Here is a 22,053-nt window from a genome sequence, read left to right as displayed (position 1 = left end):
GTCCTTTTAAAACTTTCTTATAGCGATCACTAGCTGCTTCTATTAGCCGAGACACAAGGATGTGTCACGTAAACTATTAAGTTTTACAGGAGCCAGAAAAGTTAATAGTTCCCTCAGGGAACAGGATTTTGGGTGATATTTATGTATGTGTTTTTTTAAAATATATAAATATGTTTCCTAAATATACTACAATGAGCATACATTATTCTTAAAATCAGAAGAAAATGTAACACTTGTTCTGAAGTAAAAATAGAATGAGTGGGAGGCTGGGTGGGGAGAAAAATATGTATATATGTGTATATTTGTGTGTGTGTATATATAAACTTGTATTTATATCTATCCCCATATATGTACAGAAGGCATTATTTCTGGATTGTGATTATAAGTAATTAAAAAAAAAACCTTTATGCTTTTGTTGGGATTCCAGATCAACTAAATCAATATAATTAGATGTTTAAAATTGCTTTAGTGCCAGGCTGGGGGTGTGGCTCAGTAGAAGAGCACTTCTCTAGCTTGCAAAGGGCCCTGGGTTCCATCCTCATCGTTAGTAGAATGAAATCAATAAAATAAGTTCCATGCTACCTATGGGGAGGAATCCATTTTGTATCAATGTTTGATAAATACAAGATTACACACACACATGCACATATACACATCCATACACTCACATGTACATACGTGTGTGACGCTGAGCCTGTTTCCTGCTGCCCTTGTATCTATTTCATCTCAAACACTGGTCTAAACCAAGAGGCCAGGTTTGGTTCTGTGGTTCCACCCTTGGGGTCAGGCTGGCCTCTGTGGCCATTCTCCAAACTGCTCAGAGCCTCACCCTTGGGTGCCTGGCCGGGACTGCCCTGTCAGTGACAGTCTAGGGCGGATGCTTACCTGTTCCTGCCGTACCACAAACAGCACATCTTCTCTAGGCCGCACGGCCACTGCCTCTCCTCGGATGCTCACCTGCAGGCCCCGGGGCGCTTGTAGGGGGCACTGCAGCTGCACTGGGCTCTGCTGCAGGTCCACACCACCCTCGCACACATTGGACACCACCTTCCGGTACCTGGGTGGATGGGGGAGGTTTGGGTCTAGAGCAGACAGTGGTTTGATGGGTAGGGATGTCTCCTCTCCTGAGGCACCATGCTATCTCATGGCTACTTCTGTCCACTTTATATCTGAGTGTATCAGGATGGAGGGATGGGCTGTGCTGCTCTGCTTTAGAGAGCTAACACACCCATGGCCTGATCCTATTACTCACGGTAATAACTGGGGTTATTTTTTGTATGTTTATTTTTTGTTTTTTGTTTGCTAAGGGGTGACAGATGGAGACAGTCCAAAGTCAAGGTCTGGCTGGGAACCTGGAGGACAGAGTAGCTGAGATAGACCAGGCCTTGGCTTCCTGGGTGACCATAAGCAACTGTTGCTCTTCTTGGGATAGCTGTACCCATCCACTACCCATATATCTACCCACTCAGCTAGCAGTGGCACCATGGCCTCTTTGGCAGCCACCAGGGCTTGGTAAGCATGATTCTTTATCTGAAGTGTCAGCCAAGACCTGTTTCAAGAGTAGACGGGTATAGAAAAATGGATATTTGTGGGGGCTGAAGAATAGATGGATTAGTGGGAGGATGGGTGGCAGGGAAGATGAGTGGGTGGGTAAGTTGATGGAATAAATGGATAGATGAATGGGGGATGGATGGTGTGAGTGGTGTAGATGGTATAAGGATGGATGGTGTGAGTAGTGCAGATGGAATAAGGATGGGTGAATGGATGGGTGTATGGATGGGTGTATGGATGGATGGATGGATGGATGAATGGGTAAATGGATGGGTGGATGGATGGGTGGATGGATGGGTGGACGGATGGGTAGACAGATGGATGGATGGGTGAATGGATGTATGGACAGGTAAATGGATGGATGGGTAGATGGCTGGGTGGCTGGCTGGCTGGATGGACACACAGGCGAATGGGTGGACAGAGGGATGGGTGGGTTGTATGTATGTATGTATATATGTGGATGGATGGATAGGTGTGTGGACAGGTGGACGGATGGATAAATGGATAGAGGATTGTTGGGTAGATAGACGATAAATGTTAGGCTACATACTTCCAAGGCTAAAGCATTTAGTTCCTGCTCCTGCCTCTGTTTCCTCCTTCTGGCTCTCCTTGGTAAGTAATAAGGAATTTCTCCCACAAAGGATGAGAAGTGGGCCCGTCACAGGGCCTGTGGGCCCTGCTGAAGCTAGAGGCTCACAAATGTTAAGTACTTGGTATTTCTACATGAAGTTGATTCTGTATAAGCAGTTTGTTTAGCCCCACCTGCTCCATAGGGTGAAAGGCCTGCCCACCACCCCCTTCCTGCAGAGCTTTTAGGCAGCACAGCACAGACTGTAGGACTCACTGTATGTCATGGGCTTAGGTCTAGAAGGTTAGCAGCCTAGTAGCTGAGATTTCAGCTATAATGGAGGAAAACCTGGTGTGGTGGTTTGAATATTTTTGGCTCAGAGAGTGGCACTATTTGGTGGCATGGCCTTGTTGGGGTAGGTGCAGCCTTGTTGGGGTAGGTGTGTCACTGTGGGCATGGGCTTTAAGACCCTTGTCTTATCTGCCTGGAAGACAGTCTCCTCCTAGAAGCCTTCAAATGAAGATGCTGAACTCTCAGCTCCTCCTTCACCATGCCTGCCTGAACACTGCCATGTTCCTGCCTTAATGATAATAGACTGAACCTCTGAACCTGTAAGCCTGCCCCAATTAAATGTTGTCGTTTTAAGAGTTGCCTTGGTCATGGTGTCTGTTCATAGCAGTAAAACCCTAACTAAGACACTTGGGGATGGGGTTGAGAGAGTAATATACCTAGACGTATACCTGGAAGTTTGGTTTAAGAAGAGTGCCACAGTCCTTGGGAGTACCTCTGGTACCATCACAGTATGGGTGTGAAAGGTGCAGGAGTACCAGAAGGGTAAGGCTGCTCTGGGGTCTCAGTCCCATTAGTTGGAAGCCTTGGGGCCTCTTCTGTCTCTCAGTTTTCTATGTTGTGCCAACTGAAGGCAGCTCTGTCATGACACTAGTGCCAAGAGCTTAATGGGACCAGTGGGTCATTGTGTCAGTCTGATGACTTGCTGACCCCTGTACACTCTAGTCAAGCACCAGGACCATGGCCTTTCCTTCTAAGCTGTGTGCTCTAAGTATAGAGCATACCTGGGTTCTGCTTCTGGAGCTGGTTAGCAGATAGGTGAAGGCTGGGCGTGTGGGTGGATAGATAGATGGATGGATGGATGGATGGATGGATGAATGGATGATGTATAGATGGGTGAGTGGATAGATGTAGGGATGGGTGGATGGATGAATAGATTGGAAAGATGGTGGGTAGATGGGTAAATGAATGGGTGGCTGACTGGCTAGGTGGCTAAGTGTACTCACCCAAGGCTACTTGTATAGGTCTGTCCCAGGACACAGTCTTCAGGAGGAGACAAGGGGTTGAACCAGAAGTTGGCGGAGCACTTGTTGGCAGTGGACTCTGAGGAAGGTGAGCGCTCGAACCCGTAGTCACTGGGAAGGGAAAGCTGGGTTAAAAGGTAAGATTAGAGGTAGCAGCTAGGGTGGAGAACCTTATGCCACAGGTTCAGATGTATCCATCTATGGGGACATGGATTCATCCACAAGTTTGCTCCAGAGGAGAACAGATAGAACATACTATCTCCATTCCAGACCAAGGAGGATGAAAATGAATGGGAGCTGGAAGGGTTCCTGGGGCGGGGATGGGGGGGGCGGTAAGTGATTCTCAAAGGATCCAGGGAGAGAGAGGAAAGCAAGGAGTGGCTGTGCAGCCAGCGTCAGCTGCCCTAGAAAGGACACAGGAGACCTGAGTGTGGGATGCTGGCTAGAGTGTGAGGCAAGTGGAGGCTTTGCAGACTACATTGTCATAGGGCAGTGGGCCTTTGATTAGAATAGATTCTTAGAGGGAGGAGAGGGGCTAGGTGAGTGTAGCTTGTTCCCATGATGCTCTAAGGTAGTGGCAGTGTGTGTATGGAGACCAGTCCTTGAAGGACACTGTGACCTGTGCTCTGGTTCTGGGGACAGGGTCATCATGAAATAAAGGTGCTGGGGCAGCCAGGAGGGGAGGGGCAGTGCCCACCAGAGGAAGTCAGAGTCCCGACACTTGCACACGCGTGATGTGAGTGCTGACGTGAAGCTCCTCCCCTTGACACACCAGGATGTGGACTTTCTCTTCCGGTAACTTCTCTGCTGGCCCATGATACAGTGATCACCCTGTAGTAAGAACACTAGGATGAGGAACCAACAGAGGGTGGTGACACTGGCTTGTCCTGTGATCCCTGCCCTTGTTGGAAGCCGGGGTGGGGGCATTTGCTTCCTTTAACAACAGGGAAACTGGGGTCCAAAAGAACGTGACATGTCAGTCAACTGGCTCAGCTTCCCTCATGCATCGTGATTGGCCTGTGGTGGTCACAGAGCAGCAGGGCCAAGAGGAGTCAAGTTTGTGAACATCTAGAGATGACACACAGGAGATTCTTAGGCTATGCTTGAAGCAACACTGCCCAATTCCCAATAACAGGGCACCCTGGTACTGATGGGGTGAAGCTGGCAGGGACTCTGGAACCTTCTCAAGACTCGTCTGAACACTTTCTTGGAAGCCTGTTTCTGCAGAGAGCTATTGAGTCACTAGCCAGACCATCCTCCATGTGTGAATTCTTGATGCTGGATCTCTACTTACAGAGATATCTGGCCCCTGGCTGACTTCAGCTATTGTCCCCACTAGAGACCGTCACCCCAGGTGTCTCCTCTTAGGAATTTTCCATCTTCCTTGGCCACAATTCTCCACTTGCTGTTCTGTTTTCCTGGTCTTTGATAAAGTCCTCCAGGCTGACCAGCTTCAGCAAATGCCACTAAATTACACCCAGTCACAGGCCCCAGGTCCCCACTGAAGTGTCAGCTTCTTTTGTACCACCCTCTAGGAGCTGACGTGGGGTCTCATGCTCAACCCAAGGTGAGGCTAGATATTGGTGATGGATTATAACATAGGACAGTCTCAGATCCTGCTGTCATATAGCCTTCTCCCATTTCCCTATAAGCAAAAAGTCCCAAATTGTATTATGAAGACCTCCTGGCTGAGGGTGGGGCTCAGGCCCTATAGGTGTGGGGGTCATGAAGAGCTGCAGATCAGAGCATGACCCACAAAATCCTTGAGTGGGAAGAGATTGCCACTGGAAGAGGAAAGTCCCCTGTGGCTGCAGGTGAATGGCCCACCTGGAGGTCAGTGAGGTCCCAGGAGCTATAGTCATCCTCGCCACACTTCCGGGGGAAGGAGGGCCGGAAGTCCACCTTGACCAGTTCCCAGTCAGAGCGGAAGCTGATGTGACCAAAGACCCTGAGGGGAGAAAGAAGAAAAGCCACTTTAGGTTGACCCTTCCCTGGTGCTTCAAGGATCTGACATGCTACCCACTGGCCTTGGCCTGATGCTATCGCTACCATTCTCAGAGTGATTGCTGTTGGTGGCATGCTGATTGTTCTAGAGCAGGTCACCCATCCAACCCATGCAATCCCCTTTCCGCCAGGAGTAGGCGCTCAGGTGAGCAGGCTCCCAGCCTCTTCCATAGCCTACATCCCAGGCCTCGCCCTTGCTTTGGGTGAACGGGAGCCATGTCCTATAATATTTGGTGTCTCCTTGCCTTCCTGCCAGTCTGCTTCTGCCTACCATGTGAGATTGGCCCAGGTTGTTTACTTCAGGCAGGGCTGGCACTCCAGAGAGATAAGTCATTGTAAGCTTGGACAGTGGGTGAAGGATCCCACTGAGCAGAGAGAGGGACAGAGGGAAGACAGCCAAACAGGAAGCACCATGATGCATGGAGGCTAAGCATGCTCAGCTTGGTCATTTGGTCAGTGTCCCACTGACTTCAACTCCTCCCATCAACTGCTCTGCAGACTAGGGGTGGCCTTGTCTCAGGGAACCTGCCGTTCAGATGGGCCTTCCTCTGGCCAGAGACCTGTTGTCACCTTGACAGCTGGAGAATGGGTTCCCACATTTCTGTCCCTCTCTTTAGGACTCACCATATCCTGTGATGAATGCATGCTGATCATCCCAGATTTCAGAGGGGAAGCAGACTAAGGAAGGGTCCCACCCAGGATGGTACCTGGTACTGGGGGCTGGCAGCTCACACTTGTGAGACTTGGCCTGGGACATAACTCATTAACCCAAGTGGTAGCCTAGCATTTCCTGTAGAGGAACACCCCCATACTCTGCATTCTGAACTCAAGCAGAGAAGCAGGTTGGTCCAGCTAATCTCTCTGTGTGTCAGTTCCAGCCCAGACCTCAGTTCCTATGGTGAGCATCTCTTATCTTGTTGAATGGTCATTGCAGGAGAGGCCAAAGGGCCATTGACTACTTAGCAGAGAGCAGGAAATGTGGGCCCTGCTGGCTCCACCCTAGGGATGTTCCTACAGCCCTGCTAGGCTGAAAACCCTCATGGTACAGCCCAGGGTTAGAACCCTCTGCCTTGTGCTGTGCTGGGGGAGGCAACTGTGGGCGGGGCTGTGAACAATGTCCTGACAAGGTGACTGGTCAGCTTAGATGTGACCTCTGGGTGGGTGAGGATAAAGGTGCCATATAGGTGGGGCTCTGTCTTGGGCTCAGAGAGAAAAGTTTCTCATCCTGCCAGCCTGTGTTTCTTCTGAGGCATGTGAATGATCTCCATGTCCACCAAAATTGGAAATTGTTTGAAGATGCAGCTTTGTGAAGGGCTCCACAGGAACCTTGTGGCGCTGTTTAAAAACTTAAAACGTTAACGCGCCTGCCTGTGAACTTTGCAGCTTTCCCTGGATGAAATGCTAGCTGCCGGGATGAAAGCTGCATCTGGGACCAGACCTGGATCTGAGGACCCTGGCTGCACAAAGCAGCTACAAAATGCAGACTTCAAGCTTAAGTGAGGCGGAGGGTGGGAGGAGGGGAACGTGCTTAGGGCAGAAAGTGCCCTCATGGCGGGGCCTGGCTGGGGAAGCTGAGGCTTGGGAACACTGCCAGCTTGCTGGGGCTGTTTCACCCACTTCCCGTCACACACTCACGTCATGACCAGTGTCTCGTCCCCTGGCTCGCTCAGCAGCCCATCCACGAACACTGAGGTGCTGGTGAAGTTGTGTGTACTCCAAGTGTGGCCCTCATCCACGCTGAATCTGCGAAAGGCCACCAGTGTCCACAGAGAGGCATGGTCTAACTCTTTTCTGTGGCTCTCTACCCCCAGGCCTGACTCCTATCTACCAGAGACCAGTTCTGGGACATCCCAACACTTAGGCCACAGCTGGACCGTAGCCTCCTTCTCTCAGGCGAGACCACAACAGCCTGCCAGCCAGGTGGCATCCCATTAGCAATTCGATGGGTACAAGATCACTGGGGTACCGCATAGACACTGTGCCCTATGAACAGCAGGAACAGCTGAGCCTTAGAAACCTCCAGCAATAGCATAAGGCTTGATCCCTGCTCAAGGGTCCTCTGTCAGTAACACGTTCATGCAACAGTGACTCAATCTCCCAGGTTTAGTCTTTTTCAGACCAAAGTGTCACTGTCTGCCTGAAGTGTCCTAGCTCTGTCTCTGAAATACCAGTGTTACCTTGTCTTCAATTTGCCAATGAGCACTTCAGCTATCTGAAGCTTCAGTTGAGCCACGTCTAACTTAACTGTACTTCTGGCTTCATTCCTCTACTAACAGCTTCTTGCTGATACTTAGGGTGTCTCTCTGGGCTCCTGAGCCCCCAGCCCCCCTCCGATTTACCCTGACAGGCCTATGTATTCTTTTTCCATCCTTCACTCCAGCGTTAGGTTCCCAGGGAACTGCTCTGGTCTGCCCTGGGCCCTGGGCCCACATGTCCACCCTCTGGCCCATGTTCTCACTTGAGGATCTTCAGGGGGATGGAGGTGTCCTTGATGGCGGCAATGACACCACCGTGGTCCAGGTACAGTACATGGTGCTCTTCCTCAAAGACCTGTGGGATGACATATACTCTCGGGTGAGACCCCGGCAAGGCTAGGGAGCCTGGTCAGGAAGAGATACCAGCTCTCTAACACCCCCATATCCACCCCTGACTTAGCACATGAGGAATAAGTGGGGTTTGACAGACAGTGGAACTTCTTCGACCCTGAGGGATGAAGGAAATGGTGATGTGTACACACTCACTATCCTGCCATAGGAACCCAGGTCAGCAAATGACCCAGCAATGAGAGAAGCAAGGTGTGCTCAGATCTGAGGTCAGGATGAGCCCCAGGCCTATGTGGGGTATAGTGACAGAGCCTAGATCCTTGATACCTCTGTCACCAGGTGAGTGTGGCCATCATGGCTCTCTGTAGCCCCAGTGTCTGTAATCCACCTGTGCCATCATCCTTTCCAGCCTGGGAGTTGCTGGAGGCAGATGACTCTGAGCCCTCTGTGGCCATCTCAGTAGAGGACTGAGCTGAGTACCAGGGACCCTGGCATTCAATGAACACATGACTGAATGGCCACCATATGGGTGAATTAATGAATGGGTGCTCTGAGAGTAAATGAATGAATGCCCACTGAAGGTTTGATGGGGGAGGCAAAGGTATCTTGATAAGGGTCCACCTATGAGGGACAACCATGTTAGCCAAAATCATATGCAGATATCCTAGAGCAAGTACCATCTTATAGATATGAAGTAAGGATAGGTCAAGGTCTCACGGTTAGGAGTGGCAGAGCCAGCCATAGCCCTCTGTGGTCTGGCACACATGGGGTACAGACTATGTCCAGACACTGTGAATGAGGGCCCTGCTCTCTAGACCACATTGCTTTCCCTCTCCTCTAGGTAGTGGTTGCCATCCTTCCTGCTATGGGTGCTGGAGGTGTCAGGGCTCAGGGACCTAATCGTTAACTATCTCCCACAACATCAGTGGGCTGGCTCCTGTGAATGCTTCCATCTGCAGCAAGGTGACCTGAGCCAGGGAAGAAGGGAGGAGCATTGTAGAGCAGGCATGAGGAATGGGCACAGTCCAAGCTAGGTAAGGCAAGAGAGAGGGCCAAATCTCTGCTTCCAGCTGGGTGTGGCCCACCCATACCAGCCCTGGCTGGGATGGAAGATGTCCTGACGCCAAGAAAGTGGGCCTAACAGTAAAGCTGGTTGGAGAGAATGTCTGAACAATGGCCAAGAAGGCCTCTGACTGTGTCCACTTTGTGGTTCTCAGCACCTTAAGCAGCCCCTGGGGTGCAGAGCCCAAGGACACACATTTATCCCCGACTCAGCCTTCCTCTGTTCCCTCCGGGTCCTAGCAGGGTCTTAGAACGCTGTTGGTGAGATCCTTGGCCGCTCTAGGAAGCTGAGGGTCTTTTGTTCTCTAGGTTTTGAGACTGCTCTTGCTCTGCTGAGCAGACTGGCTTTGAACTTTGTATAAGAATCTCCCTTTTCCTGCTTCCCAGAAGATGGTGTTACAGATAAGCATCCCTGGGCCTGGCTTAAAGCTGTGCCACTCTGGCCCATCTCTGTCTATCAGAGTCTCTCTGGCCAGGGAGGAAACACCCACAGCAGCCCCAAAGACCCCACTGGACTGGAGCTGTTGATAACTCAGTCCTCCGGCAGCACAGTCTTCCTCCCCCGCTACAGCCGCCCACAACCACAATGTGCTTCTGTTTCCCCCTGACGCACACATGCACACAGGTGCTGCCCACCAGGCGTCTCACCTGCGAATCCGGCTGTCCCCCGGCAGGGAACCTTGCCCTGTAACACTGATCCTGAGGTCTCCAAGTTAAACCTAAGCAGGCTGCTTCACAAAAGTGGTTCCTCAAATGTCTATAAAACGAGGAAGCCCTTTGGTGCTGCCATCAGTGAAGGTGGACAGACAGCGACCTTTAAGACCCTCAGCGCGGCTCCACCGGCTTCGGCGAAATAGAAATATTTAATGCAACAAATCTTGTCTGCCCTTTACAGAAGCCTTGCTTGTTGCATCTTATTAAGAGAGCAGCGGCCTTACACCTTGACGCAGGTGAGCTCTGTGAGCAGGGATGAGGGTCTGATGCCTCCCGGAGGATGTAACTGCATGGCCAGGCATAGCAAAGATGTCCAGGGAACAGGACAAGACACCTGGTTTAGGTCATCTTCTCAAATGCTTATACTTAGATCACCCCTAGACCAACTGAGCCATCTGTTTCATAGGGCAGGGCCCTCCTGGGAGATGCATGGGGTAGAAACCTGCAGCTTCTGTGTGTCATGGGCTCTGTGGGCCTGCCAGTGTCCCCACTCTTCCTGTGCTACAGGCTGATGGCAGCCAGCGTTCCTCTAACCAGTGGCTCTTGACATCTCTGTGCAGCTGTGAGTGGGACCTGGACAGGATCCCGCTGGTGAGGGGATGGCTCCCACAGGCAGGCTTTCCTCATCTCCTTTCCTTCTTTGTCATCTTGGGTCATGCTTCTTACAGCAACACACAGGATGTCCCCCAGGACCCTAAGCCTGCCCTTCTCACATCCTCTTCTTTATTTATGGAACCTCTCTCCCTCTCTCTCTCTCTCTCTCTCTCTCTCTCTCTCTCTCTCTCTCTCGGCCTGAAGGAGTTCAAAGCCAAGTAGGAAGTAGCCATGTGGCCTCCAGTCCCCTTTCTCAGATGTCCTCGGGGACACACCTGTCTGTGATATGCAATGCCCAGCAGAAGTCACAAAGCATTGAGCAGATGGCCCCACTTCCTGGACAGGTTCTAGCCCTCAGCAGAGGCCCCAGGTGCTTCTGAAGTGATGAGGCTGACGGCCAGGTGCAGACACTTGGCTCAGGTGTCTAGCAACCCCTTGTGGAAGATGGGGTACAGAACAGAGGAGTCCAGGGGTGGGGGAAAGGCTGAAGGACTCCAGGTACCTTTGTCACCTTACCTGCTTCCAGGTATGCCCACAGTCAGATGTGATGTACATTTCCTCTTTATACTCCACCAGCTGCGAGCCCAGGTTACCTAACCAATAAAAAAGGCTGTGTTGCTCTAAGACAGATCCTCCAACCAAGGGCTGAAAGTCCCCAGAAAAGGAAACTGTGCGGAGGCCTATATTTTTATCACCTATGTCAGGCCCCTGTCTGCCTTCCTTTTCAGTCAGTGGCCCTAGTGTGGCTGCAGGGCTTGAGCTCTTCCCCTCTGGGCAGAAAGAGCCCAACCCAGATGAACCCGGTGCAGGACTCCAGCCTCAGCTATAAGGTGGACAGGTTCAGGTGCTCCAAAGTGCCTACAGGTACCACTTGAGGGTAAAATATGTGAAAATGGATCCGGCTCAGGCCTAAAGATATGAGCCATCTGGGGCAGCATGGGCTTGTGGTCCCTAAGACATGGGATGATGACTGCATGTGTGTTTGGGGACTAAGTGCCCCAGAGACTAAAGAGCAGGGGCAGGCCAGAGTGTATCTGGGCAAAAGGCAAGCACCCAGCAGATACACATTCAGTTCCTGTGAAGGAGCTCACTCACCATGGGAGGGAGATAAAACAGGCATCGGGCTGAACCCCTAGCCTGCATCATCTCCAGGCAGACAGCATCCCTTCTAACATGTAGGCCATCCCATCCTAGAGAAGTTACCCCATGTGGGATGCTACAGAAGGGATGAAGGCTTTCAGCAAGGAGCAAAGCCCTGTAGGCTCACAGTATGGGCCACATATTGCTTCACCAACTGGACCTGGTTTCCCCAGAATCCCACCATGGCCTAGAGCACAGGGGCTTCCTAATGAGTAAGCTGGCTGCATCAGGATAGATTATCATCCACCCGCCTGCCTCCTTCTCCATCCATCTATCCATTCAACTCCCCATCTACCTACAAATCTATCCATCCACACACTCACCTTCCCACACACTCATGCATCCAACCACTCATTTATCTACACGCCCACCCACCCACCCACCCATCTATACATCTGCCCATGCACCCATGTACTTACCTACCCACCTATCTAGCCCCTCCCTCCACCAATGTCATATTCACCTTTAGGATTTCCAGGGGAGTCACACCCCTTCAAAGGAGATGATGCTACCTCTAACGGAAACAGCTTGGCCCCAGACTCATGGCTTCCAGTTCCCACCCATGAGACAGGAGTTTCCCTCAGGCTGTAAAGCTGCTGTAGCCACCCACCTGCACCCATGATAAGGCCGGGGGCAGTGTCCTTGGTGTGTACCGTGCCTGACACATAGGGGTTGTCTGCCCAGCGCAGGTGCAGGTGTAGGTGGCAGTCCGGCTGTGGAGAAAAGAGGGCAGAATGGTCAGCCTGTGAGAGCGACTGAGGAAAACCAGTTCTGTGGCCAAATCTGTGCCCTGGCCTTTGTTGGTGAAAGCTGGGTAGGAGTGACTTGGAAGAATGAATGGGAGGCAGGAAGCTGTGCTCAACTGGCTGCTGGGGTTGGGGACAAAGGGTGAGGATGACGTCAGCAGGAGTTCCTTGGGGACTAGGGAACCAAAGAGTGTAGTATGGACCAGGCAGGTACTGTCTGCTGGACACCAGAGATCTGAGAGACCGTTCTCAGGGGGCTGTATCTTCTCCAAGGGAGGAGCTTGTGACCTGGATTATCCTCAGGATGGGCTTCCCTACATGCATACCACATGGATTGTTGGGCCGAAGAATGTGTGATTCTTGGGGTCTGTGCAGCCCCCATCTCTCATTCATTTATTCATTCATGATTCATTTCCCCCATCCAGAATCTTTACTGAGCCCCATTTCTTGGCTTCCAATAGTCCTGGCCTGTTAGGCCAGCCTAGGGTCTGCATAGGTCAGAGGTGCAAGCCCTCTGAAGCTGCCCAGAGTGAGATCAGGCCATAGAGGTAAACAGGACCCCATGGATCTTGTACAGCATGTCCAGGTATTTACATGTAAGGTGGCTGGCAGTTGAGTTATCCAGTTCTGCTCCTCCCATATGTAAGAGCTGGTAGATCCTCTGCAGAATTGTCTAGCAAAGTAAATCTTGCATCTTTGTGTGGACATAGGGCAGCAGCTGACCCAGCCTCAACTCTGTCTAGAGATACTTCTGACATACTGGTCCTTCTGAATACATATGTTTCTGTGGGCTTCCAATAAGAACCCCAGACAGTAACAGATTTAAACCCATTTCCCATTCATTCTGTTAGAAGAGATCTGATCAGGGCTGAGGAGATGGTGCAGTGGGTAAAGTGCTTGGCATGAAGACTGGAGTTCAATCCCTGGCATATCCATGAAAGGTAGGCACAGTTGCATGTATCTCAAGCCCTAGGGCAAGGGGTTAGAAGTGGAGACAGGAAGATACTAGAGCTTTTCTGGCTAGCCAGCCTAACTGGTTGTTGACCTCTAGGTTTAGTGAAGGGCCCTTGTCTCAAAAAATAAGGCTGAAGAACAATAGAGTGAGACAGCTCATTAACCTCTGCTTTTGCATGTGTTCATATAAATGTACACTCACTTGTTACACACACACACACACACACACACACACACACACACACACAGAGAGAGAGAGAGAGAGAGAGAGAGAGAGAGAGAGAGAGAGAGAGAGAGAGAGAGAGAGTCTGATCAAATGCCCCACTATGTAAGAGTATCTATTTTCTCATGGCTAGAGGGAGACATCCCCAGCCAAGCCAGTCAGAGAGCTGGGAGCCAATGTATGGCAGCAGAAAAGTTTCATCAGTCTGTCCCTGGCTCAGGGACAATGTCAATACATGCACTAAGACCATGACAAAGACCCCAGTTGTTCCTGGGTGACATGACACCAGGCAGACCTCACATCACTGAATTCCCAGGAACCTTGCCACTGCCATCTAGACCCTGAGCCACACACAACTGAGAGAATTACAGTGTTAGCTCTGAGAGCCTGGACTTGGTCACCTGTCATTCTGTGTTGTTCTACTCCAGATGGAGGCCGTGGCTGCTCAAGGGAGCCAGGGCTTTGAACTGTCATTGGTTGCGTCAATGGCCTACTGGCTCCCAGCTACTTTGCTTTGGTCTCCAGCGGACTCTGCCTGCCTGCCTGGGCCACTTTGTGGCTTTCTCTTCCATCATCTTTTGGGTCTCCTGGACAGAAATCTCAGAGGGGCTGCCTCCTTCCTGAGCTGCATAATTCCAGACAAGAACCTTTTTGTTAGTTGAAAGTTGCTTTGGCAGATTAATGTGGCTTCATGTCCCCAGAGATGGTACAAAAATTAGCCTTTCATAGCAGCTCTAGACTAGAGAGGGTTTCTTTATAAATGGCAGGTGATTCATGCCTCATGCAGATGGGCAGGGGCTGTGGGCCTGCATGTGGTATCTACAGTGGGGTCTCAAGAGGAGGCCTGAGAATGGAGTGAAACAGACAGACTCTATCCCTGCCCAGGGAAAGCTGCTTCTTAGGGCAGATCATACCCAGTGACAGCCTAGTTAGTGACTGTGGGAAATGCTGTCTTTAGTGGCACCTGTCACTCTATACTCTTCCTCTGTCACATGCAAGACCTCGATAACATTCAGCAATATGACGAAACAGGCTTGGAAGTCCCTCTGCTCCCGCTGTCCCTTGGACCTCTGCTAGGACCATGGAATCATACCAGCTCTAGTCTGGTGGTGAACTTAGATGTGGAGGGCAGATTAGCAACTTAAAGTCAGTGACTCTCTGGCCTGAGGTCATCTGGACAAGGGCTGTGGAGATGAGAGTAATCGAGGTAGTTTCTCACACTTGTTCATAAACAAAAATGATGTTTGTGTTTTCCTATGTGCGTATCCCTAAGCCTAGCAGAAACCGATAGCTTGTGTGTCTCAATGTATTCTGCCCGGCAGAAGATGTATTCCGGCAGTAGCATCTGTGCCACTCTCTTGGAGGCATGTGACAGGGTATAGTACCTACCGGCTGGCAGTTGGTGGGCTTCCCATTCATGTCGGTGCTAGGTGGCCTTAGGTAATCCCAGTCACGGCCCTTATTGTAGGTTATGACCGTTGTCACCTTTCCATCCACTTTCTGGTTTGCCAAGAAGACTCCCTTCACCCCTCTGACCTGAGGAGACACAAGAAGGACCATAAGCCTCAACACAGAGCAAAAGTGGCCAGGCACTGCCCCCTACTGAGAACACAGCATGGGGCTTTACCTCACCCTGGTTGCAGCCTGACACATGGAGACTTAAATGGGAAAAGTACTGTCTACTCCAGGGTCTGGGCGTATGTAAGACACTACTGTTTACCCAGGACTTCTAATCATCTGGGAAGGTACTAGTCTCCGGACTAACCAGTGCATTGATGAAGGGATTCCCCCTATACCACCTGTACTCTGGAGCCCAGGATTCCCTCACTTGCTGGGACCTCTATGGGGAGGTCCTGTGCCATGGCAAATACTTCTGGATTTTCTTAGGGCCCCACAGCTCAATCCCCCAACAGATAAACTAGTGACAATGTGAAGGTCCCTGTTTGTCCTGGCATGGATGGACAGGGCTCCACTCTGCATTCTTTTCTCTATTTCTTCATGGGTCTTACAAGGGCTCCAGCTCAGGCTGTAGCTTCTAAGGGTGGCCACAGAGTTGATTCATAAGAAAATATAAAAGCCAGCCATTTCACCTTAAACCCAGTTCCTCCCAGGAACAACCTATGCTTTAAGCCCTTATTGACAAAAACTTAAAGTCACATTCACCGAGTGGTTATAGGGTTACCAGAAATGAGAGATCCAGAAATGCTCTCTTTCATCCAAGCCCCACAGCAGAGGGATGTCTACTTCTTGTATAGTATGGTGTTGATGCTAACGAAGCTCCTCAAGGGACTGGGACTTGGACAACTGTGTGTTTTACTCAGACCTTTAGAGCCAAGGATTATGATTAGATTGAAACAGTTAACAAGGGCATCAGTGTTCCCTATACTGAGCGTAGCATACATCATCTCACTTGAGTCTGAAAAGTCAGTGCAGTTAATCTCCATGTGCATGATTGCAGTGCAGGTGGACAGCCCGCCAGAGATGTGCTTCTATGGATATAGGAACAAAGCAAGGAATAGGTGGATGAATGGCGGTCTGGACGAACCATGGATAGAAAGATCTCCATGGATGAATGGGTAGGTAAATGGATAGGTGAATCAGTGGATGGATGAATGAATGATGGATGCATGGGTGGGTAGGAGGATAGATGAACAGTTGAATGTGTGGGTGAATGGATGGATGGTTGGGTGGATGGGTAGATGAATGAGTGGGTGGATTGATGAATGGATAGATGGATGGATGAGTAGATGGGAGGATAAGTAGATGAATGATAGATGAATAAATAGGTAACTGAGTTGGTGGGTGGCTATATGGATGAATGGATGAGTATACGGGAATAGGTGGTTAGCTGGGTAGGCGAGAAGAAGGATGCCTGGATGGATAGATAGATGAATGGATGGGTGGATTAGCAGATAGAACAATGGCATCTCCACTATCTGTAGGTGCTGCAATATCACAAACACTGCTTCAAACAACACACTTCTCATCAACCACCATGGTGGCCAGACTCTGACTCAAGTCTCTAACTTGTCAGGAGTGTGTCCCTATTTGGAGGCTGTAGGGAGAAATCTGTTCCTCTGGCACAGGCTTTTTGGCTCTTGGATCTCTCCCTTCATCTTCAAAGGCAGCGATGCAGAGTTCCTGGCTACCATCATAACTTTCCTTTCTCTGGCCATAACCGCCTTCCTGTTTCACTTTCAAAGACCTCATAACTACCAGGGCTCTGTAGAGATGGTGTATAGCAACACTGTCTCTGGAGTAGCAGCCCCAAGCCTGCCTATAGCCTTGACTCCCCTTTACCATGCAGTGTGACACACTGAGGTGTGGGTTCTGGGGCTCAAGGGGATGGATGGCTGGGTGGGCGGACACATGTGGGGTCTGTCATGGGAAATGTATTCACCCATCTGAAGGTCCCCAAAGTTCTCCTTTTATACAGCAGTATACATATATACATATACATATACATATACACATATGCATACGCATATGCATACACATACATATACATATACATATACGCATACGCATACACATACATATACATCATATGCATATGCATATACATATACATATATATATATATATATATACAAACTTCATCAGCTCTAAAGCTGAAAATATAAAAATGGGCCTGTGAAATGTGAGTGAGCTACTTGCTTCTGAACCAACATGGGGCCAAGTGTAGGTCTGTGAAGGGCACTCCAGTAGAAAATGGAGAACAAGAAGAAAAAAAAAAGGAAGTCCCTCTGCCAAGTGACTTCAACATCCAGCAGGGAGCAGCCCCTAGTGCCACAGGCTGACATGGCTGCCTATGGCCAGGGCTCTGCTCTCTGACTGCCTTTTTACTTCAGGACGAGCATCCCAGCAGTTTTCTGGGTCTATAGAACCTGGGACCACACCCTGCTCTGCTTCCCTCTCTGTGCAGTTCCCACTGCGAGCACATTCTCAGGGACCTCGGTGAAGAGAACAGTATTTGGCACGTGACACCTTAAGACCAAGTTCTCAGCACAAAGGACATTTATTTGCCACAGAGAGATAAAGGGAAGAGAATAAGAGACAAAGACAGGAGATAGAGGGTGAGGGAGAAAGAGAGGGAATGAGGGAGAGGGGAATGGATATTTGTCCCAGAGAACAAAGAGCTGCCTCTGAATAGAAAGGAGATGTAGCTATAGGAAAATGGTGGTCTATAAAGGTAAAAGGGGAAACCTCATGTTAGGATGAGATGTTTAATTTTAATTGGGCATGCTAATTAGGGCAGCCAAAGGGGGCTTTTGCTGCTAGACTTCAATACTCTGGTAGCTGTCCTTGGTAGTCAGCCCCAAGAGGAGGAATCGGCCAAATAAAGGAGTAGACCTTGGGTGCTAGGTTAGGAATGGAATGGTTTCTAGCAAGGCAGAGAGAATGAGGGAGAAGGGCAGGGCTGCCAGAGCTCAGGCCTATTAGAGCAGCTTCATTCGGTGTCTCTCCTCCCAGTGTCATCAGAATTTGCTGCAATGGGCTCTGTTCCCCACAGAGTGACAGACACCTTTCCAAAAGCACCTCAGAGTGCCTCTTGTGACACCCTGTGTGACCACAGGATCCATGTAGTGAAGTGATTTTTGCCTCTGATATCCTGTGACTTTCTGAGCCCTCTTCCTAACTCTAACACAGCAACTCCGGAAAGTCCTGGCAAAATCTAATGGGCCCCAGGGAGGCAACACAGCCAGGGGCCTCGAAGACCGAAAGGACTGAACCACGGAGAATCTGAACATGCTGCTGGCTTCCTAGTGACCATATGCAGGAGATTCATGTACCATCTGCCAACACAAGCCCTTTCCACACACCATCCCTAGTGCCAGAGTAGGTGACACTGGGAACATGGAGTTTTTCTGGGCTGGGTCTTATTTCCTAAGGAAAGACATCCTTGAATCTTAAAAGAGGGCATTGTTACAGATGCTGCTTTATAGCCCAGAAAACCAAGCCCAGAGAGGTTAAGTAACTTGCCAAAGCCAACACAGCACAGCATAGCAAATATCAACCAGAGCTTAGAGAAGAGCCCAGGTGATATAGAACCAGAGCTGAACCCGTTGCTATGACCCATTTGATGAAGTCAGAGAGGATAATCACTTTGGGAGGAACCCAATGTCTGGCAGTGGATGCCGTCTTTGTTCCTGGCTGTGTGGTCCTCTTTCAGGCCCTTGAGGCTCTCCCTGGTGGTCTCTGTGCCTGGCTCAGCTCACTGCTTCCTCACCTGGCTGACTCCTGCTCAGCCTCAGCTCAGTGCTGCAACTCCTCCTCCAGGAAGCCTACTCTGACTCCACCTAGACTTGTCAAAGGGATTGCACGGTGTCCCAGGGGCAGTGTGGGTTTAAGGGCATTGCTGAGAGTCATCATCTTCATAGGGGAATGGAGGGTGGTCTGCATGTGGGGAATCCTTGCCAGTGACTGAGGGTGAAACCCCAAGTATGGCAGGTAACATTGTGTGTGTGTGTGTGTGTGTGTGTGTGTGACAGAAATCCATGGAGAGGGTAGACAGCGCCCCCTCATGTCAGACCTATCCGTGACACACTCCCATCTATCACTGCTCACCCTGACCTGAAGCAACAGCGCTCCAGTGCTCAGACCTTGCCAGAAATATCCCGGGAACAGGAGAAGTGCTGCCGGATGGTACTGTCCCTCTGCAGCCCCAGCTGGGAGGGAACACTGACAAATGGGCTCTCCTCACAAACAAACGACTACATTCATCATTTCGCTGGGGATAATGGCTCCACACTGCTGCTGACAGCTGTAGACACATTGAGGCTCCTTCCACCTAGGAGGTCCCCTCCCACTCGCAGGGACAAAGCCCATTGTCTGCCAAGAGCTACCCTCTGAGCCAGACTCACCATTTGACAGAAGAAGCATCAGCCGGCCTCCTATGGCTCTTCCCCACTGGCCTGGGGCCCCAAGAGCACATGTGAGGGAAGATCTTGGTAGATACTGTGGCTGGCTCTGCTCAGATCTGATCTGTCTCAAAAGGTTGTGGAGGCTGGAGGGGGAGTTAGGGGTAGTGGTTCTGCCGAACCTGCAGACTGTTTCCTGACCTGCACATTGGATAAATAATACGGCCACCCCTGGCAATGATGTCCACAAGAGAAAAGAGAATTGTGAGGAGCTGGTCCAGACCAGGCCCTTGTTAGGTGTAGTGTTTTGTGGATGCAGCCTGAGGATGAGGTCGCTCTCACCAGTGGAGAGCATTGGTGTCAATTCCAGAAGACTGGATCAGTGCCTTAGCGTGAGTGGGACCCCATGAACACTGTGAGGAACCAGATAAGACCAAGACTCTTGCAGGGGCGAGGCAGGGACTGTCATCTCAGGCGGTTAGCGGGAGAGGCCATGTCTCAGCAGGTCAGGCTGGACAGTGTATGTGGAAGGATGAGGTCTGGTAGGAGCGGTATGTAGAGGCAACAGACTCCAACTCTCAAGACAGGGAGAGGAAAGAGAAGTCACAGGGCAGGAGGAGAGAAACAGGAGAGAGTCTCTCCCAGCTCCAGGATAGCTGCTCAAACCATACCTGGCTATGGCTCCTTTGCACAGGGAAAGCCTTGCATGCTAAAGAACTGCTCTCTGTTCTGCAAGATGTCACTCACCAGGAATCTCCACCTCGTTAGCACGCACTAGCACTATCTCAATGAATCTCATTAGGAAATAAGCTTCCCTCTCTGTCTTTAACTCCCAATGCTTCAGCCTCTTGCCCTAAAGCCTGAAACATTTGGTGCTTTGCAGGTATCTCTCTTCCTTAGACAATAGAGATGGAGAGAGATGGGGGAGGGGAGCAGGAGCTGTTCCTACCTCAAGGATATCGATGACCACGTTCTCCTCAGCCTGCCTCGAGCTGCGCACATTCTCCAGCACCAGTGAATACTGCACCCCACGCAGGTCTGACTGGTACAGGTTGTAGGTGTCCACCTGGTTCCACTCCTGTACGGCTACAAACACCTGCTGCTCATCTGTGCTGATGATTTGTAGGTCCTGGGGACCAAAGAGCTGTGAGATATAGTATACCTGGGGCACAGGGACACCTCCCCACCACCCTGGAGAGCAGCAGATCAAGGTTGGGATCCATGAGCTATGCTTAGCTCTGTGGGCAAGAGGCTTCACCTCCATAGACTCCATGTCATGCCTTTGAAATGGGAGTGGTGTTTAGACCCCTCACATCAGGTTGAGTGGGAAGTCTGGGGTTGTGCCCTCTGCCTCACTCCACTGGACTTTGTCCAGATCCCTACAATGAGAAAGGGCTCCCCCAAGTACCCCACAGGATCAGAATGAGTAACAGGGACAGGGCTGGGCTCCCCCACCATCCTGGTAGTCAATCATTCCTTCATTTATCTAGCAAATATTTATGATGCATTTGCATCAGGACCTGTTGCCAACCCTACAACTTTGGAAAGGAAGAACTTGCTTTTGGCTGGGGGATATTTTACAGTCCACAGGCAGGTCATGCCAATCGGCTTGGGCCATGGTGGATAAGCAGATCCACCAGAACTGAGAGAAAGTGAGGACTTTCCCACAAGAAGGTCAAGCAGGCTCAAGCTTATAGGAGGAATGAGCAAAGGGAGCTTGCACGGCAGGGTGCAGTAATTCAGGTGACAGTCCTGATCGAACACCACTTACATAAACTGGTTAGATGCCTTGCACAAATGCTTCCAGTAAGCTATGAAGCAGCTTGGGGCCATCCACAGCGCCCCTCCAGAGAGACCTGAAATTAACTCTTCAACATGTTTACGTTCAGGCTCTCCCCTAAGCATGATTCACACACTCTCCATGTCTGGTTTATAGCTTGCTCTGCACACTGTGTGGGTGTCTGTTCCTCTGCCACGAACGTTATTTATAAACACTACTTTTAATGACTGCATGATACGTATTTGTGGCCCAGCCGTATTTCACTGAGCCACAGCTGTCCCTGCTGCAGAAGACCGGAGGGGACGTTTCTAGACCAGTGTCCCTCCCTGCCATTCTGCTTATTTCCTTCCCATGAATTCTAAGAAGAGAGATTGCCACATTAGAGATGGGGAATGTCACTAGAATGCTTGTTGCTTGCTGTTAGCCTGCTACTGTGAATTTCAGGTTGGGTCCCTCCCCAGCGGGCTGCTCCTGTCCCTTCCTGGGTGCCAGTGCTGAGAAAGGTCATACAGAAGCCTTGCTGACTAGTGCAACAAACCCTCTGCGCTTTCACAAAGCTCCATTTATTTTCCTCCTCACTTTTTGTTTTTAGTTAGCGCACTATAGAAATGATTCCTGAAAAAATACAGCCTTCACTTTTTGGTTTTAGAGAAGCAAGCAAAACCACTCCTTAATTCCATGTTAATAGGTGCGTAAAACCTTCACCTGTGGTTGGCACATCTGCCCGGGAAAGATCTACAGAAGGAAAACACTAGTTTGTTCATATTTCTTATTGGTGGACTCTGGAGACTTTTAAGAGGCAGCCTCCTGCCTGTGTGAGGAGCCCAGTGGTGGGCAGGCTCCTGTGGAGGACCTGCAAAGTCAACGGGGATGGGGGCTCCTGCTGGGTCATCATTCCATTGTCCCAGGACATTGCCTTCAGGACCCAAGATGGGGGTTAGGGTTCTAGCATCACACTGAATGTAAGGCAGTGGGAATGGGGGAGAGCAGGAGGAGGTGG

At 50.4% G+C, this 22,053-nt stretch overlaps 1 protein-coding gene across 1 annotated transcript in view; it reads right to left on the bottom strand.

The window, feature by feature from the left end:
* The window catches only part of SORCS2 (sortilin related VPS10 domain containing receptor 2), a gene marked incomplete at its 5' end in the record, with an annotated part of 358,408 nt that overhangs the window by 18,956 nt on the left and 317,399 nt on the right, over nucleotides 1–22,053 (bottom strand). Inside the window, 10 exons of the mRNA XM_080931404.1 lie at nucleotides 886–1,057; nucleotides 3,415–3,543; nucleotides 4,130–4,263; nucleotides 5,260–5,380; nucleotides 7,072–7,179; nucleotides 7,895–7,986; nucleotides 10,866–10,942; nucleotides 12,100–12,202; nucleotides 14,802–14,948; nucleotides 20,223–20,402. Of these exons, the coding sequence (XP_080787530.1) occupies nucleotides 886–1,057; nucleotides 3,415–3,543; nucleotides 4,130–4,263; nucleotides 5,260–5,380; nucleotides 7,072–7,179; nucleotides 7,895–7,986; nucleotides 10,866–10,942; nucleotides 12,100–12,202; nucleotides 14,802–14,948; nucleotides 20,223–20,402 (1,263 nt within the window). The remainder of the gene's footprint in view (nucleotides 1–885; nucleotides 1,058–3,414; nucleotides 3,544–4,129; nucleotides 4,264–5,259; nucleotides 5,381–7,071; nucleotides 7,180–7,894; nucleotides 7,987–10,865; nucleotides 10,943–12,099; nucleotides 12,203–14,801; nucleotides 14,949–20,222; nucleotides 20,403–22,053) is intronic.

Source organism: Micromys minutus, assembly GCF_963924665.1.
Source record: "Micromys minutus genome assembly, chromosome: 1".
Taxonomy (NCBI): domain Eukaryota; kingdom Metazoa; phylum Chordata; class Mammalia; order Rodentia; family Muridae; genus Micromys; species Micromys minutus.
Note: the sequence above shows the minus strand (reverse complement) of the source record. Positions and strands in the feature narration are given on the sequence as shown.